Genomic DNA, 14,095 nt, shown 5'->3' with positions numbered 1-14,095 from the left:
AAATGACTTCACCCAGGACACTGAGACCAACATCCCAGCAACATCCATAGGCTGGCTTTCCTACGGATCTAAAAAATTGGACATAGGACATTTATCATTTTACTTCCTTTGATATAAGAAATTCTGTTTCATTTCCTGAGTTCACCATTTGCTTAGCTTATACTCTTGTTCTCTGCCAAAATGTACCTCTTTATACTTCCATGTCTAAAGGAAAATCTGGTAGAGTGTACTACTCTTTGAGCCATTCTAATAATTAATGAGATTATTGCTTTCCCGAGGAAGCAACTGCCTCATATGGGTTCACCCCTTAACCTCCTGGAGAGAGGACCTCCCATTGCGCATTACCGCCTCTGATACTTTCCACTCCAGTTTGCCAACACAACATCCTGTCCTGCATCCATGACTCAGAGCTGCTACCTCTTCCCCCATGTTACAACTGTCATTAATCTTTACATATACCTTACTTAACTAACTTCATACTCTGCAAAAATGTAATTGTTGGACCTGCCACCTTGAGCCCTGGAATGTACCGAGAGATTACTATCACACACACAAAAATATAGCTCATGTTTTAACATACTTTAACTCAATCAGTATATTGTTAGAGATCCTGGAAATCCGGGATCTGTTTTCCTGGCTAAGGCCATACAATGTGAAACTTGATTTCAGCCTACAAGGACTCTTTATACTCCTACTTGTTTTCCTCCTTTTTAAGGAGAAAATAATAAAATGGTTTTTTTTTTTTGTGCATGCAATTTAGGGCAATGTATGCACTACTTACTAAAATCTTCTCTACAATTTAGGCCACTCAAATACTTCGAGTAATCAAGCTTAACACTAATGTGGAGATCAAGAAGTCAATTTTAATATAGTTTTCATGTAAAAAAAATACCTTCTAGTCCCAGTTTTGAGTCCCTAATAGTTAGTCAGCTCCCCTTCTTGAATATCTGATTTAAGTCCCTCCAACCACTTCCCTTATCTGGATCTCACACTGTTTGTCACTGTATACCTGCCCTACTTGCCCAGGGCCAAGTACCAGACAACTACAAACAGCCCCATGGACAGCTATGTCCCAGAGCTTCTGAAGTTATTCAAATTAGCTAATGCACAGGGTTCTCAGGGAATCTAATTCTGCTCCAGTTGCCATATATAAGGTGCTCTCTACAGCTCCAGTGTGTTGTTACCCTGTCCCTGTGTGCAACTGCTCTGTGGCCCTACATGGAACTCTTTTCTTGTTTGGAGCTATAAGTAACAAAGAGGTTTGCCTTTCATCTATCCAAGAGTTTTCGTGTTGTGTCCTGTCATCAAAAGAATCTTTAATCTTATAAAACAGAAGGGTAGAATCTTTGCTTCTGTCCTAGTTTCCAATGGTTTCCTGGCAACCTTTGGTTTTCCTTGGCTTGTAGAAGAAACTTCACTCAGATCTCTGCTTTTATCTTCACGTGGTGTTCCTGTGTATGCGCCCAGTTTTCCTCGTTTTATAAGGACACCATAAGAAGCTAAGAAGTACAAAGGAAGAAAAAAAGAAAAAACCAAAGACACCAGTCATATTGGATTAGGGACCAATCTATTTCAGCAAGGCCACATCTTAACTAATTATATCTCCAATGACCCTATTTCCAAATAAGATCATCTTCTGAGGTACTGGGAATTAGAATTTCAACAAATAAATGTTGGGCGGGGGTTGCACTATTCAACCCATGACTGAAAGTACTTATTAAAGACACACATGTGACTATCTTATAACCCAACAATTTAATTCCTATGTGTATATCCAAGAAAATGAATGTACATATAGACCAAAAATTATGTACCAAACAAGAATGTTCTTAGAAGCTTTATATTAGCCCCAAACTGGGACAATCTATATCTATAGAGAAATGGATGAATAAATTGTGACATAGTTATTAAAAATTTACTATACAGCATTAAAAATTGAACTGTGCAAAGAATTTCATGTATGTGAAGTTCAAAAACTGTCAGAATGAATTAATGCTATTAGAAGTCTGAGTTGTGTTTATCTTTGGAGGAGAGGGTATTGGCAGAGAAGGAACAAAGGACACTTTGAATAATAAAAATTATCAACACCTTGGTTTTGGAAGTAATTAGATAAGTGTATATATATGTAGAAATTCATCAAGCTGTACACTCAAGGTTTGTTCATTTTACCATATTTAATTTATACTCTCAAAATACTACTTTTTAAATGAATTGTTATATGATTTATATTCCTACTTCAATGCTGTGGGAGAAGCAATGAGTTGTAAGCATTGGCTTTTTTGCTTTATTACTCAGCAAAACTCACTGACATTTCCCATCAGTGGCTAATCAGTCAAAAACATATAAAATGAAAGCAAAAGTTAAAGATAAGCAAGATAATGAAGAAATACATTTTGCAATCGTGTTGAAGAGAGAATAAGCAAAAGTGACCAAGAGAAACAGATTCACTGAGTCTGTTGATTGATTTAAAGTGGATGTATGTTTAAGTAGAAACCCACTCCAAATGCATACTTTAGGAAAGATGTCAGCTTCAAGATTACTGATCTCCATTATTATCATGGTGTCTGGTAAGTCTGATACTGTGACATTTTCAGCTGAAAATAAAGCTTTCTTTCAGTGATTATGAGGTTACTCTTGATCTGCTTACTTATAAGGTGTTTCTTGACTTGTCCTAGCAGCGGTGATAAATGTGTACATTGTCCAGCAAAACTCCTTCTGAGTTACCTTATCTCAATGGTGTACTGACTAGGTGACTAGCTGAATTCAGAGTAATTGAGGGCTGGGATTGAAGTGAAACTAAAATTTTGTGACCTAAAAATGGTCCTGGGCTTCTTTTGTTGGTAGATTTTTAAAATTACTGATTCAATTTGATAACTTATTAGTTTGCTTAGGATTTCAATTTCTCCTGATTCAATCTTGGGAGGTTGCATATTTTCAGGAATTCATCAATCTCTTCTAGATTGTTCTAGTTTGTGTGCATAGAGGTGTTTATAATAGTCTCCGAGGATCTTTCGTATTTCTATGAGATCAATTGTAATGTCACCTGTGTAATATCTGATTGTACTTATTTGGACCTCCTCTCTTTTTTTTTCTTTGTTAATCCAGCTAGTACTCTATTGATCTTGTTTGTCTTTTCAAGGAGTCACCTTTTGGTTTTGTTGATCCTTTGTATAGATTTTTGGATCTCAATTTCATTCAGTTCTGCTCTGATTTTAGTCATGTATTTTCTTCTGCTGGCTTTGGGGTTAGTTTATTCTCGTTTTTCTAATTCTTTTCTATCTTCTTCTTCTGCTTTTTTTTTTTTTTTTTTTTTTTTTTTGAGATGGAGTTTAGCTCTTATTGCCCAGGCTGGAGTGCAGTGGTGCCTTCTTGGCTCACTGCAACCTCTTCTCCTGGGTTCAAGAGATTCTCCTGCCTCAGCCGCCCGAGTAGCTGGGATTACAGGCACCCACCACCACGTCTGGCTAATTTTTGTATTATTAGTAGAGTCAGGGTTTTACCATGCTGGCCAGGCTGGTCTTGAACTCCTGACCTTGTGATCCACCCACCTCAGCCTCCCAAAGTGCTGGGATTAAAGGCGTGAGCCACAGTGCCTGGCCTTTTCTAGTTCTTCTAAGTGTGATGTTAGATTGTTAATATGAGATCTTTCTAACTTCTTGATGTAGGTCTTTAGCACTATAAACGTTTAACACTGTGCTGCATCTCAGGGTTTTTTTAATGTCATGTCTCTGTTTTAATTAATTTTAAACATTTTTTGATTTCTTCCTTAATTTTATTGTCTACCCAAAACTTATTGAGGATCAAGTTGTTTAATTTGCATGTATTTGTAGAGTTTTCAGAGACATGCTTGATATGGATTTCTATTTTTATTCCACTGTGGTCTGAGAGTATGGTTGGCATGATTTTGACATTTTTTAATTTACTGATACTTGTTTTATGGTTGAGCATGTGTCTGACCTCAGAGTATGTTCCATATGTAGATGAGAAAAATGGATATTCTGTGGTCTTTGGGTGAAGTAGTCTGTAGATGTCTGTTAGGCCCAATTGATCAAATACTACATTTAAGACTAGAATTCTTTTCTTAGTTTTCTGCCTTGATGATCTAACGCTGTTGGTCGGATGTTGAAGTCTCCAACCATTATTAAGTGGTTAAGTCTTTCCATAGGATTAGAAATACTTTTTTTTTTTTTAATTTTTTTATTCTGAGTGTCCAATGTCAGGCATGTATATATTTAGGATAGTTAACTCTTTTTTTGATTTGAAACCTTTATCATTGTGTAATGCTCCTCTTTGTCCTTTTTTTTTTTTTTTTTTGTTGTTGGTTTAAATTCTATTTTGTCTGATATAAGAATAGTGACCCCGGCCGGGCGCGGTGGCTCAAGCCTGTAATCCCAGCACTTTGGGAGGCCGAGGCGGGTGGATCACGAGGTCAGAGATCGAGACCATCCTGGCTAACATGGAGTGAAACGTCTCTACTAAAAATACAAAAACTAGCCCGAGTGAGGTGGTGAGCCTGTAGTCCCAGCTACCGGGCTGGGGCCCGGAGTCGTGAACGGAGACTTGCAGTGAGCGAATTAATACGCACTCCAGCCTAGAAGCGACCTGGCAGGGACTCCGTCTCAAAAAAAAAGGCAATGACCCTACTCTTTTGTTTTCCATTTGTGTGATAGATCTTTTTCCAACCCTTTACTTTTAGCCTGTGTGTTTTGTTACATGTGAGATGGTTCTCTGGAAGCCCAGCCTTGAGATGGATTTGCGTCTAGTTCTTTTTATCCAGCTTGCCACTCTATTGCCTTTCAAAGGGGCATTTAAGGTTGTTAATTCCAGATTAATATTGATATATGAAGTTTTGACCCTGTTGTGATGCTGTTAGCTAGTTGCTTTGTAGTCTTGATTGTGTGGTTTCTTTATAGGGCTATATACTTAAGTGTGTCTTTGTAGTAACAGGTATTGTTCTTAAATTTCCATGTTTAGAACTCCCTTAGGGATCTCTGGTAAGGTTGGCCTTGTGGCAGTGAATTCTCTTAGTGTTTGCTTGCTTAGGAAAGATTGTATTTCTCTTTGCTTATGAAGCTTAATTGGAAAGTATGAAATTCTTAGTTGGAATTTCTTTTCTCTAAGGATACTGAAAATAGACCCCAATCTCTTCTGGCTTATAAACTTTCTGCTGAGATGTCTGCTTTTAATCTGATGGGGTTCCTTTGTAAGTGAGCTGGCCCCTTTCTCCAGCTACTTTTAAGATTTTTTTATTTCACATCGACCTTGGAAAGTCTAATGACTATGTGTCTTGGGGATGGTCATCTTGCGTAGCATCTTGCAGTTGTCTGAATTTCTCAAATTTGCATGTTGGCCTCTTTAGTGATATTGGGTAAATTTTTGTTGACTATATCCTCAAATATGTTTTCTAAGTTGCTTACTTTCTCTTCCTGTCTAGGGCAAAGTTTAGGTTACCAGGAGGCCCACAACTCTTTGGGGACCTGCTGGTCCTCTAAGCTTGGCAGAGTCACAGCAGGTTGTGGGGTATGTTTGTGGGTGTTCTGGCAATGCAGTGGGTAAAGAGATGAGTATCCCTGGGCAAGACTCTTGCTGCAAGTGTGCACTGGTGTATTGGGGGAACCCGCCCCCAGTATTTCAACGTAGGTTATTTCTATTTTCCATAAGTGTCGGCCAGCTGAGAAATAAAGAGAGACAGTACAAAGAGAGGAATTTTACAGCTGGGCCACCAGGGGTGACATCACGTATTGGTAGGACTGTGATGCCCACCTGGTCCTCAAAACCAGCAAGTTTTTATTAAGGGTTTCAAAAGGGGAGAGGGTGTAAGAACAGGGAGTAAGTACAAAGATCACATGCTTCAAAGGGCAAAAAGCAGAACTACTAATAAGGGTCTAACAAAGATCTCATGCTTCTGAGGAAACAGGACAAAAGGCAAAAGCAGAACTACTGATAAGGGTCTATGTTCTGCAGTGCATGTATTGTCTTGATAAACATCTTAAACAACAGAAAACACGGTTTGAGAGCAGAGAACCGGTCTGACCACAAATTTAGCAGGGCCGAGTTTTTCCCCACCCTAGTAAGACTGAGGGTACTGCAGGAGACCAGGGCATATCTCAGTCCTTATCTCAACCACATAAGACAGACATTCCCAGCGCGGCCATTTATAGACCTCCCTTCAGGAATGCATTCCTTTTCCAGGGTATTAATATTAATATTCCTTGCTAGGAAAAGAATTTAGTGATATCTCTCCTACTTGCACATCTATTTATAGACTCTCTGCAGGAAGGAAAATATGGCTCTTTTTGCCCAACCCTGCAGGTAGTCAGACCTTGTGGTTGTCTTCCTTTGTTCCCTAAAAATCGCTGTGATTCTGTTGTTTTTCAAGGTGCACCGATTTCATATTGTTCAAATTCACATGTTTTACAATCAATTTGTACAGTTAACACAATTATCACAGTGGTCCTGAGGTGATGTACATCCTCAGTTTATGAAGATAACAGGATTAAGAGATTAAAGTAAAGACAGGCATAAGAAATTATAAAAGTATTATTTGGGAACTGATAAATGTCCATGAAATCTTCACAATTTACGTTCCTCTTCCACGGCTCCAGCCAGTCCCTCCGTTTGGGGTCCCTGACTTCCCGCAACACTGGTGTGGTGCCTGTAGCCTGGATTCTTTGCCCAGAACATGGTTGTGAAGACTACCCAGCTTGTGCTCTCCTGACCAGTTTTCCCTGTGGTGTCAGTCCCAGGAGCAGGCCCAACCAGCTAGTTTTGTCCCAAGCCTTTTGTGTACAGATCACTGAGGTGTTCCAGATGTTGTGGGCTGTGGAGATCCCTTGGGCAGAAGCTGCAGATGGCCAATAGGCTAAACCCTTATTCGATCAGTCTCACAGATAAAGGGACGCCCAACTACCATGCCAAAACACAAACCTACTCCTCACTCTTCTCAGTGTTCTGTGAGTGGGGACTCCTCCCTAGCTTGAACTTAGGCCACAGATCTCATCTTGATACCTCTGGGTGGTGTGCTTGAACCCTGGACTTTGGGATCGAGTGCATAGTTTTATCCTCTGACACCTCAAGATTGAGCACCAGGTGTGCTGGGGAGGCCAAACTGCTCCCAGGCCACTGCAAAACACTCAGGTGGGGAAATGGAGGCTGTGCTGTGTGCACCCTATTTCAGGAGTGGCCAGGCATGGGCCTTGGGTGGGGCTGGTGGACAAGGGTAGATTAGGTACACACTAGTCCTGTGGGAAAGGCAGCCCTTCCTTCTGCCAGCCTGGCAGTCAGCAAGGGTTAGAATCACTCAGAAAAAGATGGCAAACCTTGGCAATGGCCGTATATGGTTGTGTTTTGCTGCACCTGCCCCACATGAGAAATCTTCTAGGTGCCACACAGGTTTGAGCTGTGCCTCTGCCTATTCTTTGGGCATTAAGTAACCATGTATTAGTTCATTCTCACGTTGCTATAAAGAACTACTCAAGAATGGGTAATTTATAAAGAAAAGAGGTTTAATTGACTCACTGTTCCACAGGCAGCATGACTGGGGAGGCCTCAAAAAACTTACAATCATGGCAGAAAGGTGAAGGGAAAGCAAGCATGTCTTCAAATGGCCAGCAGAAGGTGAGGAGGTGCTCCACACTTTTAAACAAGCAGATCTTGTGAGAATTCTATCATGAGACAGCACCAGGTGGAGGGTGCTAAACCGTTAGAAACCACCCCATGATCCAGTCACCTCCGATCAGGCCCCCCTCAGGATCACAATTTACAATGAGATTTGGGTGGGAAACCAAACTATATCAAACTATCAATATATTTTTCCTCTCTTCTCTTGCTATCACTAACATACATTCCATATCCCTGACTGGGATTAAGGGGCAGATCTGTGGTTATGAAATAACTTTGGACTGTGTGATGCTAATAGCTCCTAAGAATCAAAACAACAACCATTACTTTTAAATAATAATAATGATAATAATAATTAATATAAAATATGTATATAATTTATATAATAATCACAGTCACAATAAGCGTATTTTTTTCCAGGAAGAAATTATATTGTTCACGTATTAACACTCAGCAAACAATTTCAAAGTTTTTCCAGCTAGAATTCTAGCAAGAAGTGGGGAGAGTTTATGTGCAGATTTTGGAACTTTTTTCCTCTGGCACTCTCATTTTTCCATATACTGAAGTAGTTCTGATATTTTATTTTTATTTAGTGTAGACCACAATTTGGTCAATGTTTCAGCTGACTAAACAAATTAATAGTGGTATGGTTTGGGTCTGTGTCCTCACTAAATCTCATGTCTAATTCTAATTCCCAGTGTGGGAGGTGGGGTCTGGTGGGAGGTCATTGGATCATGGAGGTGACATTCTTATGAACGTGTTAGCCCTATTGCCTCAGTGCTGTTTGCATGATAGTGACTGAGTTATGAGATCTGGTTGTTTAAAAGTGTGTGGCATCTCCCACCCACACCTCCTTCCTCCTGCTCTGGGCATGTGAACATGCCTGTTCTGGCTTTGCCTTCTGCCATGAGTAAAAGCTCCCTGAGGCCTTCCCAGAAGCAGATGCCACCATGCATCCTGTGCAGCCTGTAGAACCATGAGCCAACTAAACCTCTTTTCTTTATAAATTACCCAGTCTCAGGTATTTCTTGATAGCAGCGCAAGAACTGACCAACACACACAGAGCCTTTTCTAATGCCTGGAGCTACAGCATTGAATCTAGAATCTCTGCCTAACTGGATTCATATCAATGATTTGGCCTCATTCAGCTTTGTCTTTTTCATTATTCCACATCCTTAATATTCATTCCTATACATATTGTCTAGATTTATAACTGTATCCATTGGAAAAGTCATATAGCTCTTGTGGTGCGTGGTGTAACTCCTTGTGGATCACACTGTACCTCACTTTTTGCGCCCTGCGGGGACTCAAGTCTGGTTATAAGTCTGGAAGCAAAGAGGAGTGAGGGGGAAGATCCTGAGGAGAATAGAAAGTGTCTTTTAAGGCAACTAGTTGAAGAAAAATCATTATAGTTTCTTCAGGCAAAGCTGGGGGTTAACCACTTCAAACAGGGGTAGGAGGACTGCTTCTATGGGCAAAGACTTAGGAGACTTTAGAGATTTTACGTGCTCAGTTTCCTCAGCTTTTGCCTATATGTTCACATTCCAATTTTCAGGATCCCATTCCTTTCCAATCAATAACCTCACTCTAGCCGAGGATACCCTGACAAGTTAGGAATTCAATTTGTGTTGTCATTTAACCACTTACGGGATAAGTTTTGGTATCTGGAAACTTTAGCCTTGCTGAGAAGATAGGGGGTTCTTTCATGGCAGATGTAGAAACTTCCAGTTCATTCATATAGTTTAAGTTGAGAATTTGAAGCCCTGAACTCATCTTTTTCTTTATCCATTTGCCCAGCAAATTAGGAGAAACCAGTCAATCTCATTATATATAAATGTCCTAAGGTACCAAACACATGATCACTCAGACCTTGCCTTTTATAAGTATTTGACTAGGATTATCCAGTGGTGACATTTTTGCATATCTCTACTGTTACTTCACGCCATGGACTATCAGTGTGCCCTCTAGCACTAGAAATGCAGTCATTAGTGCTTTTAAATCTAATTAGATTAGATGACCAATTCCAGAAAACCCCGAACCAATTCTGAAAATTCATCCTTAATATTCTGTTTCTTGAGGACCACTTATGGTACCAAATCTGTATCAGTCAGGGTTCCACCAGAGAAACGTAATAAGTAGAAAGTATGTATATGTACGTGTATGTGTGTATGTGTGTGGGTGTTATTTCAAGGAATTAATTATTGAAATTGTGGAAGCTTGTAAGTTTGAAATTTATAGGGTGGACTGGTAGTCTGGAAACTTTTGAGCAGAAACTAATGCAACTAATGCTGCCGTCTTAAGGAAGACTTTTTTTTCTTACTCTGGAAAACATCACTTTTTCTCTTAAGGCCTTTCAGCTGATTGAGTGAGGCCCATCTTCTTTATTGAGAATAATCTCCTTTACTTAAAATCAACTGATTGTAGTTATTAATCACATACAAAATACCTTCACAACAATGCTTAAATTAGTGTTTGATTGAATGATTGACTACTATACTCTAGCTAACTTGACACATAAAACTAGCTATCACAGGAGGATACACATTTTTTTCAGGGGAACACAGAATATTTACCAAGGCAGACCATTAAATGGGCCGTAAAACAAATCACAATAAATTTAAATTTATCTAAGTAATTATTTTAAAAAGGCTTTCTGTTATTGAGACCAGCAAATGATCTCGTGGTTTCCTGTCTCCTTGTCATTTTTTACCTTGAGAGGTTTCCCTTACCTTTTTTGCAAATTCAGCCATGCATTTGGAACAGGAATTGTATTCATCCTACACTTCTAAAGCTTTTTTTGAAGTGGGGGAGGTTGTCTATCATTTCTATAATAGTTCTGGAAATGGAACTTTACTCCTGGGCCCTGCATTGAACTCTTCCACTGATTAGAAGTGGGTGTGACTGGCAAAAGACTGGTAGAGACTGATCTGTTATAATAATATAATAATATTGGATGAATCATTTATTCATAACTGCAAAAGAAATGTCAAAATCCTGACATACATGCATTTATTTAGTTATGATCTCACTGTGATTTCTTTTATGTAGAGGTTTTTGTGATTTTTGGTGTGATTATTAATTCATTTAAGGAATTGAAATGTTGTTTTCTGTGATCATAATATATGAAATCAGGGGATTCTAGTCCATTTCAGTAAATAAAGTTTATTAATTTTCTCCATATTTCTTCTCTAAATATTTTCTAAGTTCAGATAATAATTCCTATCTGATGACACAACTGGAAATGCAGAGCCAGAGAAAACTTCTTAATGAAAGTAAAATGCTCACTTACTTAATAACCAGTTTGATGGGAGGGTTGGATCACCAGCAGAAACATTTATATGGTCATTTGTCTTGTGTGCAATTGTAACAGATACCTCTCTGCACACTATTGCTTGAAGACCAAGCAAGGACCTACTTATTCAATTTAATTCAACAACAACAAAAAACAAACAAGTAGATTTCTTAGTAGCACACAAAAATGTGCTTGGTAAAATAGAAGCTAAAAAGAAGAAAACTTACAGCACCTTCAAGTAGTCTACATATTCTGGTCTTGGAATTAGACAAGGACACAGAATTATATTACAAGGTAAAATGAGATGAGCACTGTAATACAAAATCAATACAAAATCAGTGTATTACAGATCGTAGCTTTTGCACAGGCTATAGAAGTATTTCAGAAGGCATAAATTATTGGAAAAAAGAGGCTAGGGGATCATTGTGGACTAAAGTACAGGGTAGAAAGGCACATAAAATGTTCAGCCAATAGAAACAGTCTGGGGTGGGAGGAGTTTAGTGTGCATGCTGGTTTGCATTGAGAGCAGAGCCGGGAAAGTCAAGTTGTACTCAAATAGCGGAAGGAAGTAGGAAAGGTAGTAATAAAGTCAAAAGAAGAACTGCATGAATTAAGAAGTGGAAAGCTAGCATTTATAAATAACTCCAAGAATTGATTTTTTTAATGGGATAAAGACTATTCTAAATGGGAAGTAAAGAAAAAAATACACAAAATATGGGGAGAAAATCAACAATTAACAACAAATAGCAAGAAACCAAAGAAATGTAAGAGAATATTTTGTACAATTTCTCCTATTAAATTAGAAAACTTCCATGAAATACATTTTTTAGTGGAAAACTAAATTAGCAACTGGCTCAAGATGAGATGGAAAACGTGAGCAGATAGAGAACCATAAAAGAAATTGAGAATTACTGCCAAAAAATGTGTGGCCTTATATTGCTATGTAAGAGAAATAGTTTATATCACTTTAAGCCTTTAAGGAACAGATAATTTTTATGTCATTTAGTTTTTCCATAGACTAGGGAAAGGAGAAGTGTTTTCTAAATTTTACAAGTATAACTCAGATATTAAATCCTGACAAAGTTGGTATACAAAAAAATTTCTAAGCTAATTTCACTTGTAAATGCAGAGGCAAAGATTCCACATATCAGCATATCAAATCAATAGTGCACTAAAAGAATTAAACCAACAACAAGGTAATATTTTTAGGAATGTAAAATAGTTGATTTAAATAATCTACTAATAAACTTTACCTAATTTTAGATTAAAGAGAAAAAGAATCTCAAAAACTGTTCAGTATATGTCAAAAAGGTGTTTGATAAATTTGTTGCTGATGACTTATAAAACATCCTAGTGAAGTTAGGATCAAAGATACATCCACGGCATGACTGAGACTGAGTCTTAAGCATAGACCCCTGAGTGGTCTGAGGCCTGATTGCCAGGCCCTTATAAGACCTTCTTGATTTACACATACTTAATGATTTACAATTAAAGCTGGTTATGAGAGTACAAAAAGCATATTTCTCCCTACTCCCATTATATAAAAACAGTCCTATTGATGCAGTGGCGGGCTGTCTGGAGTGGCCATGGCCATCATGCCAGCTGCAGAAGGGAGGTGCGGGCGGTGGCAGCAGGACTGGCTGTGAGAGCCGCAGTGGTAGTGGTGGGACCTCTGTGCTCCGTGTCTCTGAGGCAGCTGACCGCACTACCCCCACCCTCGCATAGCCAGGCAGGACCCACTCCCAGGCACTGAGCCTTTACTATGGCCTCAGCCTTACCCCCTGCTTCATCCTGGGAGCCCGCAAGCACCTGGCTGAAGGCACAGTCAGGACTCACACTGCTGGCCCTGGTCGCATTGGGTTCCTTTGTGCAGGGTTGGCTGGGGTCACCATGCCACCTGCTCTTTGCCCACTGCTGCTGTGGGGAAAACACAGAGAGGAGGTGCAGCCAGGGCTGTGCATTCCATGAAGCCAACAGGAACTGGGAACAAGTGGGAGCCCTGCCCCTTCCAAGTTGGCAGAGCAGGAGTTCCCCAGGTGCAACTGTAGCTGCCCAAGCTGTGGCTACAACCTGGGCACCCCTGTGCTCTTGGGAGCTGGGAACAGGCAGAAGCCCCGCCACCTTGGCCCCCTCCAGACTTTGGGCACCAATAAGCATGGGAGGAAGGCCAAAGGGGGTTGCTGAGGGCAGCTTACTGCTGGCCTGCAGGTGCCCCTCGACATGAACAGCGTGGGTGCCATGAAGAACCTCAGGAGGTGGAGAGGCTCCAGGGCGGAAAGGTGCAGGTCCCTGGCAAAACCCCGCCTTCAAGCCAGGAAGGCCTGAAGCCTTGGGGCTGGGCTACTGGTCCCGCAGACTGAAATTAGAACTTGTGGTGCTTTTTCTGAGCCCATCTATGGATGGCTCAACTGGCATGGAACAACTGGCATGCACTTTCTCCCCTCTGGGGCGATAAAAGCCCTGGATTTAGAAAGACTTGAAAAGAAGATGGGACAACCAGTTGCAGAGAGGAGCTACCTTCTCTGCTGAGAGCTGAACAGATAATGGGACAACCTGCCTGTAGAGAGGACCTGCCCATTATAGGGTTTCCTCTCGGCTAGGAGCTGAACACTCAATGGCATGACCTGCCTGTAGAGAGGAGCTACCCACTCTAGGGTTTCTTCTCTGCTAGGAACCAAACACTTACAGAAAGGAGCTACCCATTCGGGTCTCCTCAGAGCTGTTCTATCGCTCAGTAAAGCTCCTCTTAACCTTGCTCGCCCTCCACTTCTCTGCGTACCTCATTCTTCCTAGTCACAGGACAAGAACTCACTACCTGCCAAATGATAGGGTTAAAAGAGCTGTAACAAAAACAGGGCTGAAACACGCCCCTTGCTTGCCACATTGTGGGTGACAAGGAGAGAAGAGAGAAGGAGAGAAGAGCTGTGGCACTTTGGGGAGCCCAGACCTAGGAGCTCCCTGAGCCAGGGCTGTGACACCCTTTTTACGGCTCTGCAGTTCCTGGTGTCTCCAAGCTTCTGGGCACCACCACATTCCCCCGAAGCTGTTTATGGTACGCCTGTCAAGCTGCAGCCTTGCAGGGAGCTGGCACCCATGCCAGCACCTGGAGCTGCCCACTCCTCTGCAGGTAGTGTGTCTGGCTGTGTGCAGTAGCCAGATCCCATGCTCACTCATACATTCCTT

The 14,095-nt window shown here is 40.6% G+C and overlaps 1 protein-coding gene across 6 annotated transcripts in view; it reads left to right on the top strand.

Moving 5' to 3' along the window:
• Nucleotides 1-758: 758 nt before the first annotated feature.
• Nucleotides 759-14,095, top strand: part of LOC101003331 (cell surface glycoprotein CD200 receptor 2) — a 66,449-nt gene continuing 53,112 nt past the window's right edge. For 2 of the 6 annotated variants that reach the window (XM_031663019.1, XM_031663015.1), the window contains exon 1: nucleotides 759-2,567. In XM_031663019.1, coding sequence (XP_031518879.1) covers nucleotides 2,504-2,567 — 64 coding nt within the window. In that variant the 5' untranslated portion in view covers nucleotides 759-2,503. The remainder of the gene's footprint in view (nucleotides 2,568-14,095) is intronic. The other 4 variants (XM_031663020.1, XM_031663021.1, XM_031663017.1 and 1 more) reach the window with 3 other exon arrangements.

This window comes from Papio anubis, chromosome 2 (assembly GCF_008728515.1).
Source record: "Papio anubis isolate 15944 chromosome 2, Panubis1.0, whole genome shotgun sequence".
In the NCBI taxonomy this organism is placed as follows: domain Eukaryota; kingdom Metazoa; phylum Chordata; class Mammalia; order Primates; family Cercopithecidae; genus Papio; species Papio anubis.
Note: the sequence above shows the minus strand (reverse complement) of the source record. Positions and strands in the feature narration are given on the sequence as shown.